This window comes from Myotis myotis, unplaced genomic scaffold (assembly GCF_014108235.1).
Source record: "Myotis myotis isolate mMyoMyo1 unplaced genomic scaffold, mMyoMyo1.p scaffold_m19_p_17, whole genome shotgun sequence".
Taxonomy (NCBI): domain Eukaryota; kingdom Metazoa; phylum Chordata; class Mammalia; order Chiroptera; family Vespertilionidae; genus Myotis; species Myotis myotis.
Window position 1 is genome coordinate 19,083,907 of NW_023416321.1, and position 25,973 is coordinate 19,109,879.

The 25,973-nt window shown below is 37.4% G+C and overlaps 1 protein-coding gene across 8 annotated transcripts in view; it reads right to left on the minus strand.

Moving 5' to 3' along the window:
- Positions 1–25,973, minus strand: part of TANC2 (tetratricopeptide repeat, ankyrin repeat and coiled-coil containing 2) — a 247,181-nt gene that overhangs the window by 79,359 nt on the left and 141,849 nt on the right. For all 8 annotated transcript variants that reach the window (XM_036340072.1, XM_036340071.1, XM_036340070.1 and 5 more), the window contains 2 exons: positions 22,239–22,364; positions 1,298–1,579 (listed from right to left, as the gene is read on the minus strand). In XM_036340072.1, the coding sequence (XP_036195965.1) occupies positions 1,298–1,579; positions 22,239–22,364 (408 nt within the window). The remainder of the gene's footprint in view (positions 1–1,297; positions 1,580–22,238; positions 22,365–25,973) is intronic.

Sequence of the window (25,973 nt, forward strand, 5' to 3'; positions counted from 1 at the left end):
TACCTATGGCAATCTGCCTACTTAATGACATGAGAGTGCTAATTAATTTCAACAGGAAGCCAAAATGTTTGGAGGGCGTTCAGTGAATTCCTGTTGCGTTTCAGCACTGTGCTAGACTCTGTAACGACTATAATCTCAGACAAACCATTTCTAGTGATTGCTGTTTTGAAAATTTGTGGTTAACTAGACGGAGCTACATTAGCAGACCAATAGTTTCTTTCCATTTTTTCTCTCTTATAATTAACAGAAACCAGGCAGACTATACATACAGTGCGTATAGGAAGAATATTTCCTTTTATCTCCTTTACTGAAGTGAGTGAATTCACCTAAAAGGAGAGCAAAATGGGTAAGAGAATGGCCTCTGAAACCAGACTGCTTAGTGTTAAATTCTAGTTTCACCATTTATTGGCTATGAAACCTGGGAGGTTTGTTTAGCCTCTCTGAGCCTCAAATCACTTATATATGAAATGAAGACAACAGGACCAATCTCACTGAGTTGATAGGATTGGATGAATTAAAACTTACTAAGCTGTCGAGCAGTACCTGGCATTAGTGACCATATGAGTATTCTAAAAATAAGTCAACAAGATCTCGGTGGTGATCATCCCAAGCTGTGCTATGCCTGGGGTGAAAGAAGTATGGATATATATGAGATCTTAGCATCTTCTCACAAGGAAGCAGGAGAAACCCTTCAAGGGCACAATGACGTTCAAGCCCAGGCAGTGCAATACTGACATCAATAGCAAGGAAATGAAGGCCATGAACAGATTGTGCTGGCATGTAACAAGGAGACCTGGGCACAGGCTGAGCAAACCTGACAGTGATGGATGCAAACAGCTCTTACAGGCAATTGCTGTAGTCATTCTCCAAAGGACAGACTAGCCAGTAGGGAAGAGTCATACATTTTCTGAAAGTTTTTTTCCCTCCCCAGTCACACTGAGGTGACTGTTGGATATGTGGGTTAAATGTAAGCAGAGTATTATATTCTTTCCCTCAACTCTGAATTAATGGTCCTCACATACAAATCAGGATTTTCAGATCTATAATAATAAAAGCATAATATGCTAATTAGACTGGACATCCTTCTGGACAAAGCCAGGGCTGTGAGGTGAGCCCAGGTCCCGGGTGCCAGAGGGAAGCTGGTGCCGGCAGCCAGGGGAAGGAAGGCCTACTCTTGTATGAAATTTCATGCATTGGGCCTCTAGTCAGAAAATAAAAGGATATGAGACAATATAAATATGTTAGAAAAAAATTTCAAAGCAATGAAGCAGAGAGTTCTTTAAAAAGGAATACTTACGCTTGGGGGAGGCATGTGGGCTGTCTGAGGCAATCTGTCTCATCCGTGTTCCATGGCAGCTGAGGGCCACAAGTCTGGAGATGATGGCGGTTTTGCCGAACCCAATGTTTCCCACAATCACTACTCCTTGGTTCACGTTGGCATTTGAACTTTGAAGTTGAGCATCTATTTCATGGAAAACCCAGTCCCGGCCAACAAACACTGACTCTGTAGTGATGCTGGGCACTTCAAAGAGCAGAGGCTTCAGGGAGATATCTGGAGGTCTATAAGGTGCAAAGCGAACTAGAAGAAACAATAAGAAAACAGAACTTAGGCCAAACCATCAGCACTGAGGGAAATAAAGACAAAAAACATCAACTTAGAGTTACAGTGTGATGGTATTCTGGCTTATTCAGAAAATAATAAAACTCTGATTTTGGTTCTATGCAGATAAGCAATGACAGGTGAGCTAGAGCCATTTGATACTCTAGTTGGCAGAACACAAACACTGTCTAAACAGTAATGATTTATGGGACAGTCAGAAAGTCAGGGTAATATTAAAAACTATTAAACAATGGGGATGGCCTGGGCGTAGCAATCAGGATAGATGCACAAGTAGTAAAGAAGTAGGGTCCTGAAGGCCTCCTTGTATACCTGGGGATAACCCTGTAATTGTCGGATTGTGGGGAGATGCAGAGTTGGGAGTTCCTGGGCGAGAGACCAGACTATGGCGGGTCTTTACTAATCGGCAAGGGCATATTTCAATATTTAACAACCAATATGGCCATACCAGTATATACCAGTCCTGTGGAAAAGCAAGGCAAAGTTTCTTTAAAAAAATACCAATGAAAACAGAAATTCCTTTAAGTTCATGATTTTATATATATACATATATTAAAGGAAGCAAAGCCTCTAAAAGCTGATGGTTTAAAAGGTCTTAAGCAGACAAGGAAGTAGAAACCAAACTTTCACCTAATGTCTTTGCACTTGTACTAATTGTATTCATGCCAATTAAAAAAAAGATTTTTGACTTATATACACCTGTCTTGGGGATGAATCTTTATTGCTTTTCTGTGTTTATGTAGTTGTGGGATGTGCTAAGGGCCAAGTAGGAGTTCTACTTTCAATAGTTCTCTAAAAAAGTATAATAGATGTGACTTGGTTTTAGAGATCAACCTTCTAATTGTACTGATGGTAAAAAGAAGCCCTGCCTGACCTCTCTTATCTGAGTTAAATGCCTTCCCCCATAACTATTCTGAGAGTAGCTCTAAGATGTATCATTTTATCTGTTTGTATCTTTAACTTAGCACAGTGCTTTAAAACATAGTAGGTGTTCAATAAATACATACTGAAAGAATCAATTAAAAATAAGGTATGACACTCTAAACCAGGGGTGGGCAAACTTTTTGACTCGAGGGCCACAATGGGTTCTTAAACTGGACCGGAGGGCCGGAACAAAAGCATGGATGGAATGTTTGTGTGAACTAATATAAATTCAAAGTAAACATCATTACATAAAAGGGTACGGTCTTTTTTTTTTTTTTTTTAGTTTTATTCATTTCAAGCGGGCCGTAGTTTACCCACGGCTGCTCTAAACCCATTTTGTATTTTTTTAAAATAAGGGCCAGGAGGTGGGAATGAGAACAGGAGAAAAGGAAATCATAAAGGCGGTAATGAGATCTATGTATACTGCTTTTATAATTCTAGAACATACCTAAACCACTTATACATCATAAAATGAGATCTAGAGATGGCAGCTTACTTAAGAAAAATACGTAAGCATGCATATATGTACACTCTCATTTAAAACTGTCTGAAATCCATTAGAAAGATAACAGCATTTTATAAAAGGATAACAATTCCAAAAGTAGTGCAAATAATTAAAAATATAAAGCCAAACTCTAATAATAGAAGCAAATAGTTTCCTATATCAGTTTAAAATGTCCTCAAATTTCACTTAAAAAATAAAGGGCTGTGGAGATACAGCTACATGGTCACTTATAATTTCCTAATTCACATCTCTTTGCCAAAACTTACCCTTTTAAAATCCATAACTATAATCAGAGCTCAGTGAAAATTAGACTATAACTTCCTAAAAATATTCTTTTAAATTCTAGTGTCTTATAGCTAATAGATTCTATTTTACTTTTCGTAAGCATTATTTTATGAGCTATAATTCACATACCATAAAATTCACCCTTTTAAAGTATACAATTTAGTGGTTTTTAGTATATTCCAGGCCCTGGCAATCAGAGACTTTCTCTCTTTACAGACTTGCTTATTCTGGATATTACACACAAAAGTTATCATATAATATGTGGCATTTTGCGTCTGGCTTCCTTCACCTACCATAATATCTTTGAGGTTCATTTTTGTTATAGCATATATTGGTACTTCATTCATTTTTATTGCCAAATAATATTCTATTGTATGCCTCTATCACATTTTTTTTAATCCATTTATCAGCTGAAGAACATCTGGGTTGTTTCCACTTTTTAACTATTATGAATCATGCTGCTATGAACACTCGTGTACAAGTTTTTGTGTACATATGTTTTTAATTCTGTTGGGCATATATCTAGAAACGGTATTGCTGGGTCATATGAAAACTCTATATTTAACTTTTTTTTACATATAAAATATATTTTGATTTTTTATAGAGAAGAAGGAGAGGGATAGAGCGTTAGAAACATCCATGAGAGAGAAACATGGATTCAGCTGCCTCCTGCACACTCCCTACTGGGGATTTGCCCACAACCAAGGTACATGCCCTTGATCAGGATCGAACCTGGGACCCTTCAGTCCGCAGGCTGACGCTCTATCCACTGAGCCAAACCTTAGGTTAGGGCTATATTTAACTTTTTGAGAAACTGCCAAACTGTTGTATTTTATTTTTTGCTATTTTTTACAGAATACATATTCACTATAGAAAATTTAGGAATATTAAACAAATAATGCCCTAGCTCAGCGGTCACCAACCGGTGGTCCGTGGACCACTGGTAGTCGGTGAGGTCTGAAAGGTTGGCGACCGTCCCCCTAGCTAGTTTGGCTCAGTGGATAGAGTGTCAGCCTGTGGACTGAAGGGTTCCGGGTTTGATTCCGGTGCCCGGGTTGCGGGCTCAATCCCTGGTAGGGGGTGTGCAGGAGGCAGCCGATAAATAATTCTCTCTCATCATTGATGTTTCTATCTCTCTCTCCATCTCCCTTCCTCTCTGGAATCAATAAAAAAAGCCAACCACCACCACCAACAAAATAATAGTGTTCCCTCTAGCCAGAGAGAAATACTATTCATATACTATATATTCTGAGTTTTATCTGTACCATGTACACTTATTTTACAAACAAAAAATGGGATATGATAAAAACTGTTTCATAATTTGCCTTTATCACTTAGCAATTCCAGAGTTCTGAAAAAGTTGATTCTGTCAGACGTGCCAGCTTCATGGTTGCTTCAGTGGAGGGACTGATTATTGCAGTGCCTTACTTCACCATTTTCCATGATGTCACTTGATAGCAGGGGCTGCTAAACCCTCATGGGGTTTCCTGGGTATCTGAGTGCCCTTGCTGGGCAGACACTTAGACAAACATGTGAGCTCTGGCTGAACAGTCACAGGACTCCCGGCGAGGAAGAGAAAACAGAACATCAGTTGGCTTGAGATGAGTCTGATTATGCCTAGAGAGACTAAGCTCACACAGAACTTAGGGAACACAGAACTGGTTTCAGAACCAGAATTAAAACCCAATTCTGACTCTGAAATTCAGGCTTTTCCCTATTATATTATGTTGCAACTGCTCTATAGTATGTAACTATTAAATCTTAAAGTGACATGAGTTCTCCAACTGATGACCAGAATTGATAGGCTTAGCTGACATGTTAAACTCTCTTCTTTATCCTTCACTTCTCCTGTGCTTCCCTTTAGGAACTGCATGCTTCATAAGAGATGACCTTTTCAGAGAGAGAAGAGCTACCCAGAGACACTCAGTTGCTTTCTAAACTAACTTATCTGTTCAGGTCTAAGATTACTTTATACAGTGCATCAAAACGGACTTTCATGGCCTGGCCTGAGGATTGACCCATGCACCAAGAGGTCATCAGTTTGATTCCCTGCGGGCTCGATCCCCAGTAGAGGGTGTATAGGAAGCAGCCGATCAATGTTTCTGACATCAATGTTTCTCTCTCCTTCTCCCTTCCTCTCTGTTTAAAACCAATAAAAACATATTTTTTAAAAGGGACTTTCATTAATATGACTAATGTGAATTTATAATATTGAATAATTATAGACTCAATTTAATTGCTTAAATTTTTTGGAAAAATTCGATTAACTTGTTCTCATGTTAACATAATCGCTCATCATATTTTATTCTACTGAGAAAGAAAGCTTTGACATTTAAAAGTTATTTTAAAATTTTTCTAAAAATGTAATCAATTCACAGAAACCTCAAAGGAAGAACAGACAAAATTAGCCCAGTACCATATGGTAAAACAACTGTAGATACCAAGAACAGCCTAGAAATGATTTCTGTACCTCTGAAACTGAGGCTTTTGTCAGATCAGTATATTAAAAGAAAGCCATACTTCTTATATACCAAGAGTAAAGTCAGGGCATATGAATAAGAAAGCATTTTGGTCTGTATTGTAGGACATGTAAGTAATGAATATTCACTGTGGAGTTCATATTCCTAAATATATGTTTCTTTGCTTGGGATATCAACTAGTTTTCAAGAGATTTTCTAAGGCAGAAACCACTGAAATAATCCAGTAAGAAATTACCACAGCAACTATAGCTGAGCTAAGGGAAAAAGATGAGCTGATCCATACCATTTAGTAACAGATGTGGCTTTCTTACCCTTGGAATTCAAGAAGTGGCAGTCCCGGAGAAGACAGACCATCCCATCCTTCTCAAAACATGCCAATAAGGTATACTGCAATTTACTTTGAATAGTAAAAAATAATGGGTGGATAAAGAAAGGGACAGAGGGATAGATATGTGACAAAATAATATAGCAAAATGTTAATGATATGACCAAGGTGGTAGGTATATGAGTGTTTATTGTAGAATTCTTTCATTATTTTACATCCAAAAAATTTCCTAATAAATGTTGAAGGAAAAAATACAAAAAGGAAAAACATTACAATAGGGCACAAAAATCAGACAAGCTTTGGATAGCTGTTTTTAAAAGGGATTTAATAACCACTCTAGACTCAGATAAGTGTATGCATCTCTTCAGTGCAAATTAGGCTCACAGCAGACAAATAAATTCTCTCTAGGAAACAGTCTCTGTGAGACTTCAATAAGTATAATTACATATCTAGGCTTATAGTGAAAACTGACCTTTATTAACTAAGGCGAAGAGTAAACATTTAAAAAACAAAAGTGCATTAAGGCTAACAGATCCACTAGCCCAAATGCAAATATAAACAGCTGCAGCAAGAAGAGAAGGGAAAGGGGAAGTGGGGGCAAAAGAACTCTAACTGGATTTAGACTAAAGCATATTTACTCATGGAAAACAACTATGAATCATCAGAAAAGAAGTCAGTCACAGGACTGGCAGGAGAAAGGGTAGTGTGTAACACAGCCAAGGTCTGGTGCAAACAGGAGCAGAGTTGTATTTCCTCACATTCTCTCATAATGACTGTAAAGTCTAGCCTGGAAGCACCTCTGTTCCTGAGAACAAAAGATAACTTTTTAGGGTTCATGCCATGCATGCTATTCTCTACACAGAGGAGAGGAAAAACACGTGCTTCAGAAAAAACCTGGTATCACATTAGCACCAAACATAAGTAAAAAGACATGCTTCCCACCCCCCGCCCCTTAAGAAATACTTAAACCACGGAATGGGCTCATTGTCCACTGAATTTCCAGAAAGCTCACTCTCCCATTATAGGAGTCAAATCTCTTTAGGGTCTGCTGTTTATTCGTGGTGCTCTGGAACAGGACTACAGTAGGCAGCTCTTCCTACCTCCAGAAATGAGTTTTTGAAGAATGTCCTAAAGGACAACCTAAAGATAACAGTCTGAGATATGTTCATTCCAGATAACTTCTCTGTGTGTGTGTTTTTTAAAAAAGATTAAATAAAGCAGAATCACTTTTTGGGTCAGCAGTAAAGTGGGTAAAACTGTGGACTCAGAGCCAGATGCCTCAGTTTGCATCTTGTCTCTGTTACTCACTAGCTGTGTGACCTTAGGATGGTTACTTAGGTTCTCAATATCTCAGTTTTCCTCATTTTAAAATAAGGGATAACAATGATTCTGTGAGGATTACATAAATTAATGCACGTAACAGACCTAGGACAGTGTCTGGCTATTAACTGCTATCACTATTCATATTATCAAGCCAAAAAAGATATCTAGTGTAACCATAATCACCCCCCTCCAACACACACTTAAAATAAAAATATTGAGAACATACATAGCCCTCTTCCCTTTGAGGCTTCTAACTTATCTCCTTTCACTACCCAACATTTTGAAAGAGCCATGCTTGCTATCTTCACGTACACAACAATAACTCATTCTAGCCTGGCCTCCTTCAATTTTACTCTTCAGAAATTCTTTTGGTTAAAGTCACTAAAGACTTTCTAACTGTTAATTCCAATAACCTATTTTCAGCCTTCATGCTTCTAATTCACTCCTCAGTATTCAATAGTTTTAACTAAGCCCCATTTTTTTTTAAAATATATTTTATTGATTTTCCACAGAGAGGAAGGGAGAGAGATAGAGAGTTAGAAACATCGATGAGAGAGAAACATCGATCAGCTGCCTCCTGCACATCCCCCACTGGGGATGTGCCCGCAACCCAGGTACATGCCCCTGACCGGAATCGAACCCGGGACCCTTCAGTCTGCAAGCCGACGCTCTATCCACTGAGCCAAACCGGTTTCGGCTCCCATTTTTTTTGAAATACATTCCCTTCTTGGGCTTAAGATGACACTTTTTTCTAGTTCTCCTGATGTATCTTTTAATGATTCCTCCTCTTCTGCACATCCCTAAAATATTGTCATTCCTAGGTTAATTCATATAAACAGCCAGCAAATATATGTATCTGACACGATCATGTTAACCCCAACACCTCTATTCTCATATCTCACCAACTTACCCTACCACAATTACCCAACCTATTAAGTCCTTATTAACTAGTACAGTTCTTATCATATAGTATGTATATTCAGTAACATTTAGTAAGTGAAATCATGAATGAAAATAGTGAATATTGATTTTCCATTCTCAAAGAAATATAGATAGACTTGGTTTTATTAGAACAGGATGGTTAGGGGAAGGCAGTTATAGGATGCAAACCCAGGTCTTTGAAAAATCACTGCTCTGTATTAAGATAATAAAAGGAAATAGCTCATTTGTTTGCCACTTTTCAGGGATACACTCTTGTTTAAAGGCTACTGTCATAAACATTAAATAACAAGACAGTTGGGGAAGAAAAACTATTATTTTCCCAGCTTTGTGTATAACATAAGCAAGGTCTGGATGCTGGCCAAGGTACTGACAAAGAATAGCATTCTCACAGGAAGCTGGGAGAAAAGAAGAAATGTGCCTTAGAGTTAGTGTCCAGAGGGGACAGGATAAATTTTTTTAAAGACTAATTTTCTTTCTTTTTTTAAAGAAAAGTTACACACATTCATTTGGGTAACTAAGGTCTTACTAATGTGAGATTTACTGTTGTGCATTTACTTTTTCATTATTATAGGTACAGTAGGTATTTTAGCTCACAGAGAAAACAATTTAACTACCGAGAAAGTCGTTTTCTAATGAGAGATGGATTTATGCTCTGGTCCACCTGATCTATTAATTTTCTTTTTAAAAATTTGACATGAATTTTCACTTCTGGCCAAGATGGAATAACAAGGACCAGATTTACCCTCCCACTTAAAACAACCCCCAAACAAACAAGTACACCTCTAGACAAAATATATAAAATAAAAGTCTTAAAGACACTAGACATAGGGAATGAAAAATAGTCTCCTCTGAGAAAAGAAAAACAAATAAGACAAACCATATGCCACTTATAGCCTTGAGAAAATTTCCAGGCCATGACGGGGGAGGGAGACCTAGGTAGGTTCTGGCTGACTCCCCTAGTCGAGGAGATGAAGCTGAGAACCCAGGCAGACCAAGGTAGCAACTGTTAAGAGGACAGAGTACTGGGAAGGAGAGATCTGCACAGAAATAATCCTGAAGATTTGTGGAGCATAATCCTTGAGTAATCAACAAAGTACTGATGTGTATAAGAAAACCACCCAAGACAAGGTAAAGACCTACCCAAGAGGATTAGAGAGAAGAGTGCTCACCTAGGGCTTACATAGGGCCAGGAACTGCTTACATAGGGCCAGGAACAGTGCCTCTTCTGACTGTCAGAATGAAAAAATTCACAATATACAGGACAGTGGGTAGGATATCCAGAAAGGTCTTGTCTCAATAATCCTATATAATAAAAGGCTAATATGTAAATTGTCCCCTCGGGAGTTCGACTGCCTGGGAGTTCGACCGCTCGCTATGATGTAAGCTGACCACTAGGGACGGCACAGAACGAAGGAAGGCCCCAGGGGAAAGAAGGCCTCAATTGGCCCTGATCACCAGCCAGGCCAAGGGACCCTACCTGTGCACGAATTTCGTGCACTGGGCCTCTAGTACAGACTAATGAGACCTGTAATAAATATTGTTCCAGTTCTATTCAACAAATCTTTTTTTTTTCTTTTCCAAAATATTTTTTTTTTTTTTTTTTATTGCTTAAAGTATTACAAAGGGTATTACATGTGTCCATTTTATCCCCCCGCCCTAGAAAGTCCCCTAGCCTCCCCTATCCCCCAATGTCTTATGTCCACTGGTTATGCTTATATGCATGCATACAAGTCCTTTAGTTGATCTCTTACCCCCCTACCTCCTGCCCCCCAACCCTCCCCGGCCTTCCTGCTGCAGTTTGACAATCTGTTTGAGGCAGCTCTGCCTCTGTATCTATTATTGTTCAAAAGTTTATAATGGTCTCTATTATCCATGAATGAGTGAGATCATGTGGTATTTTTCCTTCATTGACTGGCTTATTTCACTTAGCATAATGCTCTCCAGTTCCATCCATGACGTTGCAAATGGTAAGAGTTCCTTCCTTTTTAGAGCAGCATAGTATTCCATCGTGTAGATGTACCACAGTTTTCTAATCCATTCATCTACTGATGGGCACTTAGGCTGTTTCCAGATCTTAGCTATGGTGAATTGTGCTGCTATGAACATGGGGGTGCATATATCCTTTCTGATTGGTGTTTCTGGTTTCTTGGGATATATTCCTAGAAGTGGGATCACAGGGTCAAATGGGAGTTCCATTTTCAGTTTTTTAAGGAAACTCCATACTGTCTTCCATAGTGGCTGCACCAGTCTGCATTCCCACCAGCAGTGCACAAGTGTTCCTTTTTCTCCACATCCTCTCCAGCACTTGTCGTTTGTTGATTTGTTGATGATAGCCAGTCTGACAGGTGTGAGATGGTACCTCATTGTTGTTTTGATTTGCATCTCTCGGATGATTAGTGACTTTGAGCATGTTTTCATATGTCTCTTGGCTTTCTGAATGTCCTCTTTTGAAAGGTGTCTATTTAGGTCCTTTGCCCATTTTTTTATTGGATTGTTTATCTTCCTTTTGTTAAGTTGTATGAGTTCCCTATAAATTTTGGAGATTAGGCCCTTATCAGATATGACATTGGCAAATATGTTTTCCCACACAGTGGGTTTTCTCGTTGTTTTGTTGATGGTTTCTTTTGCTGTGCAGAAGCTTTTTATTTTGATGTAGTCCCATTTGTTCATTTTCTCTTTAGTTTCAAGTGCTCTAGGAGCTGTATCAGTGAAGAAATTGCTTCGGCATATGTCTGAGATTTTGTTGCCTTTGGATTCTTCTAAAATTTTTATGGTTTCCTGTCGTACGTTTAAGTCCTTTATCCATTTTGAGTTTATTTTTGTGTATGGTGTAAGTTGGTGGTCTAGTTTCATTTTATTGCATATATCTGTCCAATTTTCCCAACACCATTTATTGAAGAGACTATCTTAGCTCCATTGTATGTTCTTGCCTCCTTTGTCAAATATTAATTGAGCATATTGGTTCGGGCCGATTTCTGGGCTCTCTATTCTATTCCATTGATCTATATGCCTATTCTTGTGCCAGTACCAGGCAGTTTTGAGAACAGTGGCTTTGTAATACAACTTGATATCTGGTATTGAGATCCCACCTACTTTGGTCCTATTCAACAAATCTTAAATGTAAGACCCAAAAGTAATCATACTGTTTCCAAATAACTTAATATTCCAGACAGAAATTAAAGAATATTTATAGAAATACAAAAACATCCAACACCCAATGAGTTTGAATTCACAATGTCAGGCATCCAAACAAAGATTATTGGACATGCAAAAAAGCAGGAAAATATCAACCATAATTAGCAGAAAGATCAATCAATTGAAACTGACCCAGAATTGACAGAGATATTAGAATTAGCAGAGAAAGGTATTAAAACAATGACAATATTCTACAGGTTCAAAAGTAGGGACATGCGAGATAAAAAAGATCCAAATTTAACTTCTAGAGAAAAAAGATACAACAAAAGAAGTGAAAAACACACTAGATAAGAATAGTGACATTACAGAAAATGAGTGACCTTGAAGAGATAGGTGTAAAAACTATCCCAAATTAAACATACAGAGAAAAAAGAATCCTCTGAAATAAAAAGAGCATCAGTGACTGAGACAATTCCAAGTGGCCAAATATAGGTGTAACTGAAGTTACTGAAGGGGTAGGGAAGGGGAAACAGAAAATATATTTAAAGAAATAATGGATGGCTACAACATTTCCAAATTTGATGAAAACTATAAACTCACTGATCCAAAAAGCTCAATGAGCCTCAAGTGCAAGATATATGAAGAAAATGACACCAAGGCACATTATAATTACCTGGTAAGTTGTTCAAAACAAGTGATGAAGAGAAGATCTTAAAAGCGCTCGGAGAATAAAAAGACACATTAAGTACAGAGGAACAAAAATAATGACAGATTTCTAAGAAACAATGCAAATGAGAAAGCAGATCTGCAACTTTAAATTATAAAAAGAAAAACCTGTCAACCTAGAATTCTATACTCAGTGAAAATGTCTTTCAAAAATAGTGATGGCCCAAGCCAGTTTTGCTCAGTGGATAGAGCATCGGCCTGGACTGAAGGGTCCCAGGTTTGATTCCTGTCAGGGGCCACATGGCTGGGTTGTGGGCTCAATCCCCAGTAGGGGGTGTGCAGGAAACAGCCAATCAATGATTCTCTCTCATCATTGATGTTTCTATCTCTCTCCCTCTCCCTTCCTCTCTGAAATAAAAACATATTAAAAAAAATAGTGATGAATTTTTTCAGCTTTTATATGTCTGACAAAGTCTTTATCACCAGTAGATCCACAATATAAGTTATGTTAAAAGAAGTCTGTCAGGTAGAAGAAAAATTATACCAGATAGAAACATGGATTAACACAGAGAAATGAACTGCATCAGAAATGGTGACTAAATGGGTTAATATATAATATTTTTCCTTATTTTTAAAAACTCTTAAATAGATAACTGTCTTTTATATGGTGGAACTTATAACATTTATATAAGTAAAATGTCTAACAACAATAACATAAAGGCTGGGAGGAGAGAAATAAAAATAGATTATTGTGCAGAAAACAATTCACATAACTGGTTTTAGGCTGCTACCATTAGAGAGCCTGTTTGTGAGGCTGGCTCTTACTTGAAATCTCAGAGTATGAATTTCAAGAAGATTCCTACCATTGCCCAGAACTAATAAGAGTAAATTGCTATGCCTAAATTGTTTGTACAAACAATATAGTTTGTACTGAACATCTGCATTTTTTCTGGGAATCTGGAATTTTGGTATGTTTTAGGCAAGACGGTCTATAGACCAGACCCCAGCAAAAATCTTGGGCGTTGAATCCCTAATGAGCTTTCCTGGCAGACAACCTTTCACATGTATTACCACAGTTGTTGCTAAAGGAATTAAGTGCATACCATGTGACTTCATTGAGAGAGGATACTTGGAGGCTGTGTCTGGTTTCCTCTGGACTATGTCCCATGTGCCTTTTCCCTTTGCAGATTTAGTTTTGTATCCTTTCACTGTAATAAGGCATAGCTATGGAAATGACTATATGTTGAGTACTGTGAGTTCTCCTAATGAATCATTAAACCTAGGGGACACCCCTAACACAAGTATTATAAAAGCCTTATGCTCTACATGAAATGGTATAATATAACTTGAGGGTATATTATAATAAATTAAATCTATATACTAAAAATAATAAAGCAACCGCATACCAAAACCAAACAATATGAAGAGTATAGCTAATTAACTAAAAACACAATATAGACTCATAAAAATACTCAATTCAAAAAATGGGATGGAAAAGGGAAATGCAAGAAAATAAAGAACAGATGGAAAAAAAGGAAAGCAAATATCAAAATGAAAGATTGAAAACTGCCCAAGTAAAAATATTAGCTTTTCTTAAGTATCAATAGGGTTCATTTTAAAGCTAATAGCCTTGGGTGGTTTGGCTTAGTGGATAGAGCACTGGCCTGTGGACTGAAGGGTCCCAGGTTCGATTCCAGTCAAGGGCACATGCCTGGGTTACAGGCTCGATCCCAAGTAGGGGGCATGCAGGAGGCAGCTGATCAATGGTTTTCTCTCATCCTTGATATTTCTCTCTCTCTCTCCCTCTCTGAAACCAATAAAAATATGTTAAAAAAATAAAGCTAATAACAAACCATAACCTGTCTTTTCCAAAACTACATTTTTATTTTTCTAGGTTCTGTACTAGACAAGGATGATAGCAATGATAACTATAAGACAAAGAAATGACATTATCGGAGCTGCATTTCAGAAAGATTAATTTGGCAGCCAGGCATTAGTTTGATTAAAATATGGAAAGATCAGAGTAGGGAGACAAGTTAATTAGCTGTATTAAGGATGGATAATAGGGCCCGGCTGGTGTGGCTCGGTGGTTGAGCATTGACCCATGAATCAAGAGGTCACTAGTTTGATTCCAATTCAGGGCACATGCCCAGTTGCAGGCTTGATCCCCAGTAAGGGGCACGCAAGAGGCAGCCAATCAATGATGTTCCTCTCTCATTGATGTTTCTATCTCTCCATCCCTCTCCCTTTCTCTAAAAACCAATAAAAACATTAAACAAACAAAAAGAATGGATAATAGGGAAGAATGTGAGAAAATCAGGCAACATAAAAGCCTAGTCAGTGACCCTAACTTAACTCTGGTGCCGTGTCACATGTAGAAATTTTTTGATATTTGCAACCATAGTAAAACAAAGACTTATATTTTTGATATTTATTTTATATATTTAAATGCCATTTAACAAAGAAAAGTCAACCAAAAAAATGAGTTCGCGTGTCACCTCTGACACGTGTGTCACAGGTTTGCCATCACTGGCCTAGATATAGGAGATAATGAAGATGGTGATTCAAAGCTGAATCCAGGACTTAAAGTCTGAATGAGAAGAAAATTGGGGTACTATTAATAGAAATAAGAAAGTAGGAGTTGTTTTGGGCTAATGAATCACTGGGGTGGCCTCTCTGATCATAGCCCCTGATGAAAGGCAGCCATCTTGGAATCAGTGTTTATATGCAACTCTGTTTCCTATCCCTTTTTGTATTATACTAGAGGCCCGATGCATGAAATTTGTGCAAGGGTCTCTGCTGCAGCCCCCACCCACTGCTGCCGCGGCCAGGGGGCTTCTACCGCCTCTGCCTCAGCCCCCACCCACTGTGGCTTTGTCCAGAAGGAAGGACGTCTGGTTTTATTAGCATATTACACTTTTATTATTATTTTTAAAAAAATATATTCTATTGATATTTTTACAGAGAGGAAGGGAGAAGGAGAGAAATAGAGAGTTAGAAACAACAATGAGAGAGAAACATTGATTCAGCTGCCTTCTGCACACCTCCCACTGGGGATGTGGCTGCAACCAAGGTACATGCCCTTGACCAGAATTGAACCTGGGACCCTTCAGTCCGCAGGCCGATGCTCTATCCACTGAGCCAAACCTGTCAGGGCACACTTTTATTATTATAGACTAGAGGCCTGGTGCACAAAATTCGTGCAAGGGGGACGAAGGGTCCCTCAGCCCGGCCTGCAGCCTCTTGCAATCTGGGACCCCTTGGGGGATGTCTGACTGCCAGGATAGGGCCTAAACCGGCAGTTGGACATCCCTCTTACAATCCAGGACCACTGGCTCCGAACCACTTGCCTGCCTGCCTGATCGCCCCTAACTGCTTGCCTGACTGCCTGATTGCCCCTAACTGCCTCTGACTCGGCCCCCGCTGCTGCGGCTTTGTTTGGAAGGACATCCAGAATGACGTCTGGAAGGTCGTTTGGCTGTCCAGTCTAATTAGCATATTACGCTTTTATTATTATAGATTGTCTATGACATAGTATTGTATGGTGTTTATGAGCACAGGCTTGGGTATTTGTCAAATAAATGAATCTGGGCACTGCCAATTACTAGACATGTAACCTTAAGCAAGTTATTAACCTCCCTAAGCCTCAGTTCCCTTATTACCGCTACTTACATCAAAGAGGTGTGAGGATTAAATAAGAACATGTTTAAAGCTCTTAGCACTATGTCTATAAAGAACAAGCACTCCAAAAAATCTAAGTTATCACTTTTTTTTATGTTTAAAGTGTCTCATCCTCAACATTTGTCTTAGTGTTTTAAGAAGTCCACTGTATTCTATTAATGTGGGGCTTATTTTACTCTGGAAAATAATACTTTCAGTCTTTGAATAACGTGCATATTGAATTTCAGTTTTTGACAGTGGTTTTCTAGGACATTTTTTTTAGAACAATGTGGAGTCATTGCTGAATGGAATTTTCAACAAGGGAACAAAAATATTTGAAAAACAGTAAAAGAAATAGGGAAAATTCAATTTTCCCAAATATTGCCACTTTTTACATTTCCTCACATTTAATACCACAAAATATAGGGGAAATATAAAAACAGTAAAGCTTTTAAAATGTGAAACATTTAATAATTATATAACTATGTCAACATAATTTTGTGCTATTACATTATTGGTCTTGAAGGTGAGACATAAGATTTATTTTTATTGGGGCAACAAAACTCATTAATTACTTAAAATTTAAGATTAAAAGTTTTTTAAGTGATGAACTAGCTATGGTCCTACAAGGACATTCTGCAGTTCGGTATCTCACTAGCATCTGGGGAAGTGATCCCACTAAAAAGGGTTTTTATATACTATAAAATGGGCAAGCTTAGATCATCGTACTGAAACAAAAAGTGTTTTTGCAAAATGTTACCTAAGTAAATTTAGTAACATTATGGCACTTTAATAAGATTTAGTTACTTTTGGAGAAAATAATGATAGAAAGATTAACTGGGAAATGGATTCTTGAAATCTAATTTAGATCAAAACATCAAAATGGCTTAATGGTTACTTTTTTTTTTTATTGCACTTAAGTCATTTAAAATATTTTCAGTGATTTATTCTTACAGAAGCAAATAAGACTGGTTTATATACAAACCAAATCTGGAGCTACTTTAACAAGTAGTGATCAGCTTAAAAAAATAAAATTATACTCCAAAAAGTATAAATTAGTTTCTAGAAGACATTCAAAGGCATCCAGTTTGAGTACCATATTTTCAAATTTTAAAGTGCTCTGCAAAAGAGTTCACATACTAGTAAAGCTTACAATCTACCCATCTAATATTTATATATAGGCAATTATGTGCAAGCAACCTTATCTCTGGATTTTGAATTTACCTAAAAAGAAAGAAATTTAATCTTGTAAAAATAAAACAATGAACAATGAGACAGAAAACACTGATGGAAATATTCTCTTGTAAATGTGAGAGCCAGTCAGGCAATGATCAAGATGACTAAGCAACCTGAAGGATGTATGACTCAGTGGGCTATTGCAAGAGTATTAGCTTCATGACATGCATCTTAGTCATCTTCATAAAGGATTCATTGTTTTGGAAAAGTAAGGGACTAAAAAATGGTGTGAAGCACTAATTTTATTAGATAAAAATTGAATTATTTGCTTAGATAAAGCCAAGTTAACTGTGGCAGGGTCAATTTCACATAAATTCTGCCAATGAGTTGGAATACCATTTGCAATTATGCCCTCCAATCTAGAATCTATTAAAGCACCTAACTAAACCCAGTGCCTATGAATGGCCATTTATATAATGGGATTTAGTAAAAGTCCTAAGGAAGCAACATATTTTGAGAAATAAGTTTTAATTAGGATTGTGTAATCTCTTCAAGCAGAATAGTGATTATGATTTAATATCAGGAAGGTTAGAGACTTATCATTAATAATTTGTTGCTAATTTACCCCAAGTAGTTCATATTCAAAGTCATTATACTATATTTTGTTTTGTGTATTTTAACTCTCCCTGCTTTCCTTTACATATTCTATCATAAGGTTTATTATAATAGTATTTGTCCATGAAAGCCCACAATCTCTCCTCTCCTTTTACTAGGCAGCAAAATTAGTTTGTCTTTCTCTGTGGAATAGAGATGCCATTAAGATGGTCAGAAACAATGAGAGGTTTCAGGTGGATAATTTCTAGCATAACTCCACATTAACACAATGATGATTACATTTTAAAAATGAATCCCCAATTTTAAAAACGGAAGTTAAAAATTTAATAAGGTTTCAAATTACTATCTGTCAAGGACATTAGGCTCTGGGACTAGAAAAGGCACTTGCAGAAGTTTAGCCAGTTGTATACTCGCACTATCTTCCGTAACTATCATTAAAGCTCAAGCCCGTAGGTGATTCACAGCTAGGAATCTCACATCTTGTTGCAATAGGATCCAGGACAGTGCACTTATGTGACCTTGTCTCCTTTGTCGGGCCAGGTCCCTAGAAACATCAATTTTGGTAGAACAACTGTTCAAAACAGCTATCTTAAGAAGTATAGAAATTTTACTAATGAAGTAAATGTTAATACCCCACTTGAACACCCAAATTCTAGCTCAGATGTTACCCCAGAAATTTCTGTTTCAGCAGTCAAAAGACTACCATTATGATCAAACAATTGCAGTGACTATTAAGGTAATTATTAAATGAACAATGCCTGTACTCTTAAACCACATTCCTGATCAACTTCTAACTAATTTGCAAATTGCACTTTTTTGCATTCTGTAAACAGACTGAATGGTCCCTAAAGCATAAAGCTTACCTTCAATTAAAATGATAACCTCTGCATCGATGGTTCTTGAAATGTGATCTGGGGACCACTGAGTATTCTCAAGATACTTTCAGGGGGTTCAAAAAGTCAAAACTATGTGCATAATGCTAAGACATCCTTTGTCTTTTTCCATTCTCATTCTCTGATAGTGTATGGTGAAATTTTCCATAGCTTACCTGATGTTAACACACAATGGGTTTACTATTGTTTTTTTTTTAAAAAAAGATATTTTTAAAAATTCTGTTTTAATTTCTAATATGGTAAATATCAATAGACATAACTCATACATACAGGCGTTTTATGGTCCTCAATACTTCCTAAAGTGTGTAGAGGGGTCCTGGAACCAAAAGAGTTTGAGAATCACTGCTCTAAACAGAATAGTGCAAGACTGCCTGTATGAAGCACCAAATAAATCCTTGCCACCTCTTTAGATATATATTCAAGGAATATTATTTCAGATAATCTCTATACTTGGAATCAGTAAATTTAGTACCTACTGGATACACTACAGTGTATGTGACCATTAACTACCTTCTGTGAGGATCCAGGGTCATTTAAACCAGAACTCTGGTTTAAAAACTGTATCATGATTTGTTTGAGTAATATTTCAAAATATAGAAAGATATACCTCAATGTAGAAAGATACATTTTAATTTATACTAAAAAAAAAGGTTTTTAATCACTTTACTATACTATTTTTTTCTGGGTAAAGTTGTTTTACTCTAACCATAACCTGAAGAAGAAAAAGATATAAAACTGAACAATGACTGTAATTTGCATGTCCCTTTAAACAAAATTAGAAAGAATAATGTAACATGTTTTTAAAAAATTATGCTAGGAAAGCAATATGATTCATTTTTACAATAAAGTGCAATGTTTTGGATATAATGATAAAAAATTATGAAAGTTTGCCAAGCAGGTCTATGGAAACATGAGGAAAGTGTGTCCAAGTTTGCTTTCCTTTCTTGTTAATGTGTTTTAAGTCATTTCATAAGCTATAGAGTACATTTGTAAATAGTAATCAAGATAACATGTTACCCTTTGAGGAACAATTTTGTCCAGGGCCTCAAAGTTCTAAATTAAAGTATGCTTATTTTAGAAGGCAAAATACTGCTTAGTAAACATCCAGTAACTTATGGATTAATGCATTCATCTGGATGGCATGTACTAACCATTTAGACTGCAAAAAGAAAACCTTTTGAAAGAAAAGACAACTTTAAGGAACTGAAATTCTAATATTATAGTACCATTATCAGTGAACAAATTCCATCTCTAAGTGTTAATGTAAACAATAAGTTGAGATACCATCTGTAAGAGTATAAAATTAGTTTTGTTAAGGGATGTATTATTTAAGCAGAGATTCCTAAAGACTTAGGCATGCTTTGAAAAAAAATCTTTGTATGTACTTTGGTTTTACTGAATGTTCAGGCTGAAGCTCAATGCAATGAAAAAGATTTTTTGTTGTATTCTAGATACAACTGATATCTGTATGTAAACATCAAGCTCAGTAAAATGTATCTGTCAGAGCTCTTAAAAATCTTTAGATACTAGAAGCAGAAATGTCCCATCAAGTATCACTAGAACCCAGTATGAAGAGCTCACAAAAGCACACAGTTAAAACCTGTCAGTTAATTTTGCTTTCTATCTATAATAATAAAAGTGTAACATGCTAATTAGACTGGACAGCCGAACAACCTTCCGGAAGTCCTTCTGGATGAAGCCGCCATGGCGGGGGCCGAGTCAGAGGCGGTTAGGGGTGATCAGGCAGGCAGATGAGCAGATAGGGGCATCAGGCAGGCAGGCGAGTGGTTAGGGGCGATCAGGCAGGCAGGTGAGCAGTTAGGGGCAATCAGGCAGGCAGGTGAGCAGTTAGGGGCAATCAGGCAGGCAGGTGAGCGGTTAGGAGGCAGCAGTCCCAGATTGCGAGAGGGATGTCTGACTGCCAGTTTAGGTCTAATGCAGGGATCGGGCCTAAACTGGCAATCGGACATCCTCCAAGGGGTCCCAGATTGTGAGAGGGTACAGGTCGGGCTGAGGGACACCCCCGCCTCCATGCATGAATTTCGTGCATTGGGCCTCTAGTATAGTATGAAATTCATTATTCATTGACTAGCAAAGCAGAAAAGAAAATCAAGAATGTCAGTTTGTTTTACAGAAGTGAGATACATGGTGATGCCAATGTGGCAGATTTTAACCAAATCTGAATGTCTATATCTATATATATATAAAAGAGCAATATGCAAATTGACTGAACGGCGGAACAACCAGAACGACTACTCAACCAGTCACTATGAGGCACACCTCTCACCTCTCGGTCCCTCCCCTGGGCCAGCAGGCTCCAATCCCCCAATGGTGAATGGGGAACCGGGAATGGGTGGTGGCGGGGGGCGGGGCCGGCTGCCGGCAGCTGGGGAAGATGGCCCTGATCACAGGCCAGGCCTAGGGACCATATCTGCACACAATTTTGTGTACTGGGCCTCTAGTAGATCAATATTTGTGTCCAATCTTCTTTAGTATTTCTATGCATCTGGCCTTGGAACAAATCATTTATTTAGTTTTCTGACTAAATTTATTCAGGCTTTGGACAGAATCAACTTACCAGCACTGAAGTATTATTTGACACAATACCACTTTTTGGGCTAGAAATACACTACTGCACATACCAAGCAACTAGTATGTGGCTAACTGAAGAAATGGCAAGCAGGATGGATAGAATTAAAAATAAAACTATGATTACTAGAATGACTAAGGCCATCAATTCACTATTGTTGATGAGAGGTACAATAATTGTTGCAATACAATCATTTGATGCTTTCAGTTGCCTACTCATCATTGAAAAACTGTCAGTATAATGACTTTCAGAATGGACAGCAGGTATGTATGATCCTTTTTTTGGTGTAAGTTATGCATTTTGGCAACATACGGATTTAGAATGGGGCACAGGACAAGGGTTAAGAAGGAGAACAAAAGCAAGATGAAAATAATCTGCAAAAGAACATTAAAAATATACTTGATGTAATAGAGCTATGGATTACTACTAGGTACTAGAGAAAGCAGACCATCTGTTAGGGCTATCAAAGACAGTTCAGATCACTTTGAGCAAACAAGAGGCACAAGCAGAGATACCAATAACAATCTCTCAACTAGCCCGTGGTTATAACAAAATGAAAGTCTTTAAAAAGATCAGGATCCTGATTGTAGAAACAAGAAGCATGCACAGAGAGTGTAAACAGGTACCTGAGTGGGAAACGGATAAGTTTAGATGTTGCCAGGACAGGACTAGAAGCCCTGTCTAAAACTCCAAGAAATTAAAAGTACTACATGTCACTAGAAATGGCCACTAGAATGAACATGAAATAAATTCTCTAGCAAAACACCATTATCAGCACCAAGTTCATGCTGAAAATGGCTAGGATTGAATCTGGTCAACAATCACTTAGGAAATTCAAGGCTCTTAAATTATTATTAGATTATTTCCCTCATCACTACCAGCCCTTTCAGAATTTCAAGGAATCAATGCCAACACTTCTATAAGTAGGTAATTACAATTCCGTTGTGCAATGTATTTGTATTTCTCTTCTACGGTGATATGTTCACTTCTTAAGATAGTTTTAAATAAGTGTAGAAATTGGTAACAAAGGAACTTTTTGCCTATTGTCCATTTCTATTTTCCCATGAGCATCCCCAGATAAAGTAATCCTGTGGTTCTAACCTCTTAAATCCTGTTGTGTGCGAACACCACCCATGCTCTGTCTTGGCATTCGAAGAGAAGTTCTCAAAGGTGTATGTCTCTGCTCATCCAGGTAAGCCAGGTCCTCCAAGTGGGCAGAACTTGTGGCTGACAAGACAGAAGAGTTTAGTCAGAATACTTAAGTTTTAAAAACTTACTTTCAGTTAGTCTGTATCTCCCAAACGTTGGAATCAGAGCTTACTCCAGCAGATACATTTACCAACTGTTTGCTGAATTCAAAATCCTCATCAATGTCTAGAATATGGGCCAGGGAAACATGTCAACAGTTGTCTTCAGCTCCTTCATCACTATCAACTGCTTGAGCTTATGGAGAATACTAGCAACAAGCTGGCAAACCTTAGTACCTGATAACAAAGATTATTAGTTTTTGTTTCTTTTGAGGTCACAAATCCCATTACAGAATAAGATATAAACATCATCAATCAAGAAACCTTGTTTCAAATTATATTGAGTTATAAGAAAAACATGACATTTTATTTTCCACACTTTTCTTTCATGATAATTAAATATGTCCCTAGCTGGTTTGGCTCAGTGGATAGAGTGTTGGCCTGCGGACAGGAGGGTCCCGGGTTCGATTCCAGTCAAGGGCACATGCTAGGGTTGCAGCCTGATCCCCAGAAGGGGGTGTGCAGAAGGCAGCCGATCAATGATTCTCTTTCATCATTGATGTTTCTATCTCTATCTCCCTCTCCCTTCCTCTCCGATATCAATAAAAATGTATTTTAAAAAAAGAATCAAATATGAAACCAATTTGTGTGTGTGTGTGTGTGTGTGTGTGTGTGTGTGTGTGTGTATGTACTGGAAAGGTGGGAACCTGAGACAATGGATAGAGAACTGCTAAATAGTATTTAGGAAACTGCCAATATCCATGAATTCCAAAAACATTCTGTTGCTATCTCAAGATAATCAAGTATTAAGGTCCTCCCATTCCACGTATAAATCCTTTAACTCCTAACACAGCCACAAAAGAGAAAGTAAATGGGATTGACACTGCCGAGTATTGAGAGCTGTTGGGTCCACTTAAAATGATCCAAAAAATGAAGAAACCAAGAACCAGAAAGCACTGAGACAGAATAGTTTTTAACAAAAAGGGGAAAAACTCTCAAACAGTTATTTAGAGCTTATAAATTTTTAATTAAACCATTAATTCAATTTGTTGCTATGTAAGATCTGTGCCGGGGTGGGTTCAGTCATTCAATGACAGTTACTTACTGAGACCCTACCATATGCCAGGCACTGTTCTTGGTGCCCTCCTTGGCTTAGTTGCCAGTTTACCTCTGATAAAGGCTTATTTTCCATCTCTTATTCATCTTTGCCATTTTCCTTCAACTCCCTGTTATTTATGGCTTTGAATAGCAATTAACCAACTGTTTTGAATGGGTGAGAAGAAGCAAAGTGAAATCACTTCTTGGCTTCTGAGATCCAATGAAGTATTATTGTCTATATCCCCAATCAAAATAAGACACAAACAACGATAACATAAGGTGAATTATGAACAGTGGCACAAAAAAATTTACACAGAGCTCTATGAGCTAAGAGAGAGAGAAAAAAGAAAACAGGAGAGAAGGAAGAAGAGAAAAAAATAGAACAAGTGCAAGAGATAAATATTCCCCCTCATCCTTCAATTACTATAATTGTCTTGGTTACCTAGGTCTGTTGGAAACTCAGACAAAAGACTTACCAAGTTATGATACAGTTTCTATAAAAAAAATAAAGGTCTTTGAAAACTAGTCTCGGGAACTTGCACCAAGAAAGGGAAGTCAAATGCCACATTACTCCCCAGAGGGAGGACGAGAGTATCAGAGGAATAAAGATAATCTGGTTCTCAGCATTCTGAAATTAAAACTATCTAGAGTAGATAACTATCTAATCTTTTACTGAAAAACACTGGGGACAATGACTCTTACACCATTCCCACTGTATCTATGAATTAGTTCTTATGTTTAATACAATCCCTCCTGCTTTACCTAAAGTCTACTTTCTTTTTTTGGCTCTTTATCCATTAAAGGGAGCCCTCAGAGGTTCCGTCTGTACAGAGCCTTCCTTGGAGCTCAGAAATATTAGCATCAGTTGAGCAGGCGCCAGTTCACAGAGATATGAGTTTTAACTTTGTGGGGTCATTCCTCCAATCTTCTACGGTTTAACAATCTCAACCTCTTTTCCTGTTTCACAGGCTCAGAGGTGGTAGCTGCTTCCTGCAGTTGCTAAATCCATGATACCTCAGTAAATTACCCTTTCAGTGATTTAAAATCTAGTTAACAATTGTTCTCATGTCAAATTTTCTGTTAAAATACCTATGCGGCTTCTATCTCCTGGCTAGCCTCTGACTGGTATATCATAGAAAATAAATGACCAGCAATCCCTTTCTATGATGTTTATAATAAAGAATTATCACAGCATGCAGATGTAAAAGAAATCTTAAAGGTCATCCAGTCTAGAGGTCAGCAAATTAAGGCCAGTGGATGAAATCTGGCTTGCTGCCTATCTTTGTAAGTCAAGTGTTATTGGAATATATACAGCCTTGCCTGTTTAAGTATTCATTTACAACAGAATTGAGTCGTTGTGGCAGAAGACACTTGGCTTGCAAAGCCTAAAATACTAGCTGGTCTTTTAGTAAAAAAATCTGTTGATTCCAATCTAAACAAGTCCCCTCATTTTACAGATTAAGAGACAGTAACAGTGGCCTGTCTAAAGTGAGTCCCTTTGGTAGAACCAGGCCTTGAAACCAGCATCTCAATCCAGTGAGTGTTATTTACATTGTACCCTCCTCCTCCTCCTTTTAAAGCTACACAAATCTAATTCTTTCTTAAAAGGCTTATTTTCCATCTCTTATTCATCTTTGCCATTTTCCTTCAACTCCCTGTTATTTATGGCTTTGAATAGCAATAATCAAACTTAGGCCTTGCTAATGCAAAGTAATGATGCCTGGCATGTCACAGACTAATACATCTCTGCACTTCGAATATTTTCCACAGGAAGAAACAAAAGAATAAAGCCCCCATTTTTTAAAAAATAAAGTCCTCATAACATACTTTTAAATCTGATAAACAGAAGAGTAACATAAAAAGAAGATCAATGACAATGAGAATCTTTTATGCACATTAAAACAAAATTTAAAGTAAACCTTAACGGCCAGATGAGTGATTTAGTTACCATTATGGGAATATTAACGGCACAGTATATAATTTTAAAGCAAGATCCTAGCAGGGTACTGTGTGCCAATACATTAAAATGGTTTGATATATTTTAATAAAAAGAATGAGAATGTCTATTTCATTAATAGTAGGCAGAATGACATAGAAATATATAACATGGAGTGGAGCAAAAAGCTGTTACAAGAAAAAAGCCTTGAATCTATCCTTTTTTATGTATTATATCCTTCTTCAAGTCTTTTAAAGATTAAACTAAGGGAGATCTATACCTTGAGTATAAATTTAAATTAAAAAACATTTATATCATCCATTGACATTTCTTTGTATTAGAAAAAATCTCTGGCAAAGACTTTTAGCCACAGCCTGACTTTCTACATGTTCAACTTCTTAAATTCAATTAAGAGCAATTGGCAACTTAAAAAATTTTTTTTAATTGATTTCAGAGAGGAAGGGAGAGGGAAAGAGAGATAGAAACATCATGATGAGAGAGAATCATTGATTGGGTGCCTCCTGCACATCCCTTACTGGGGATCAAGCCCACAAT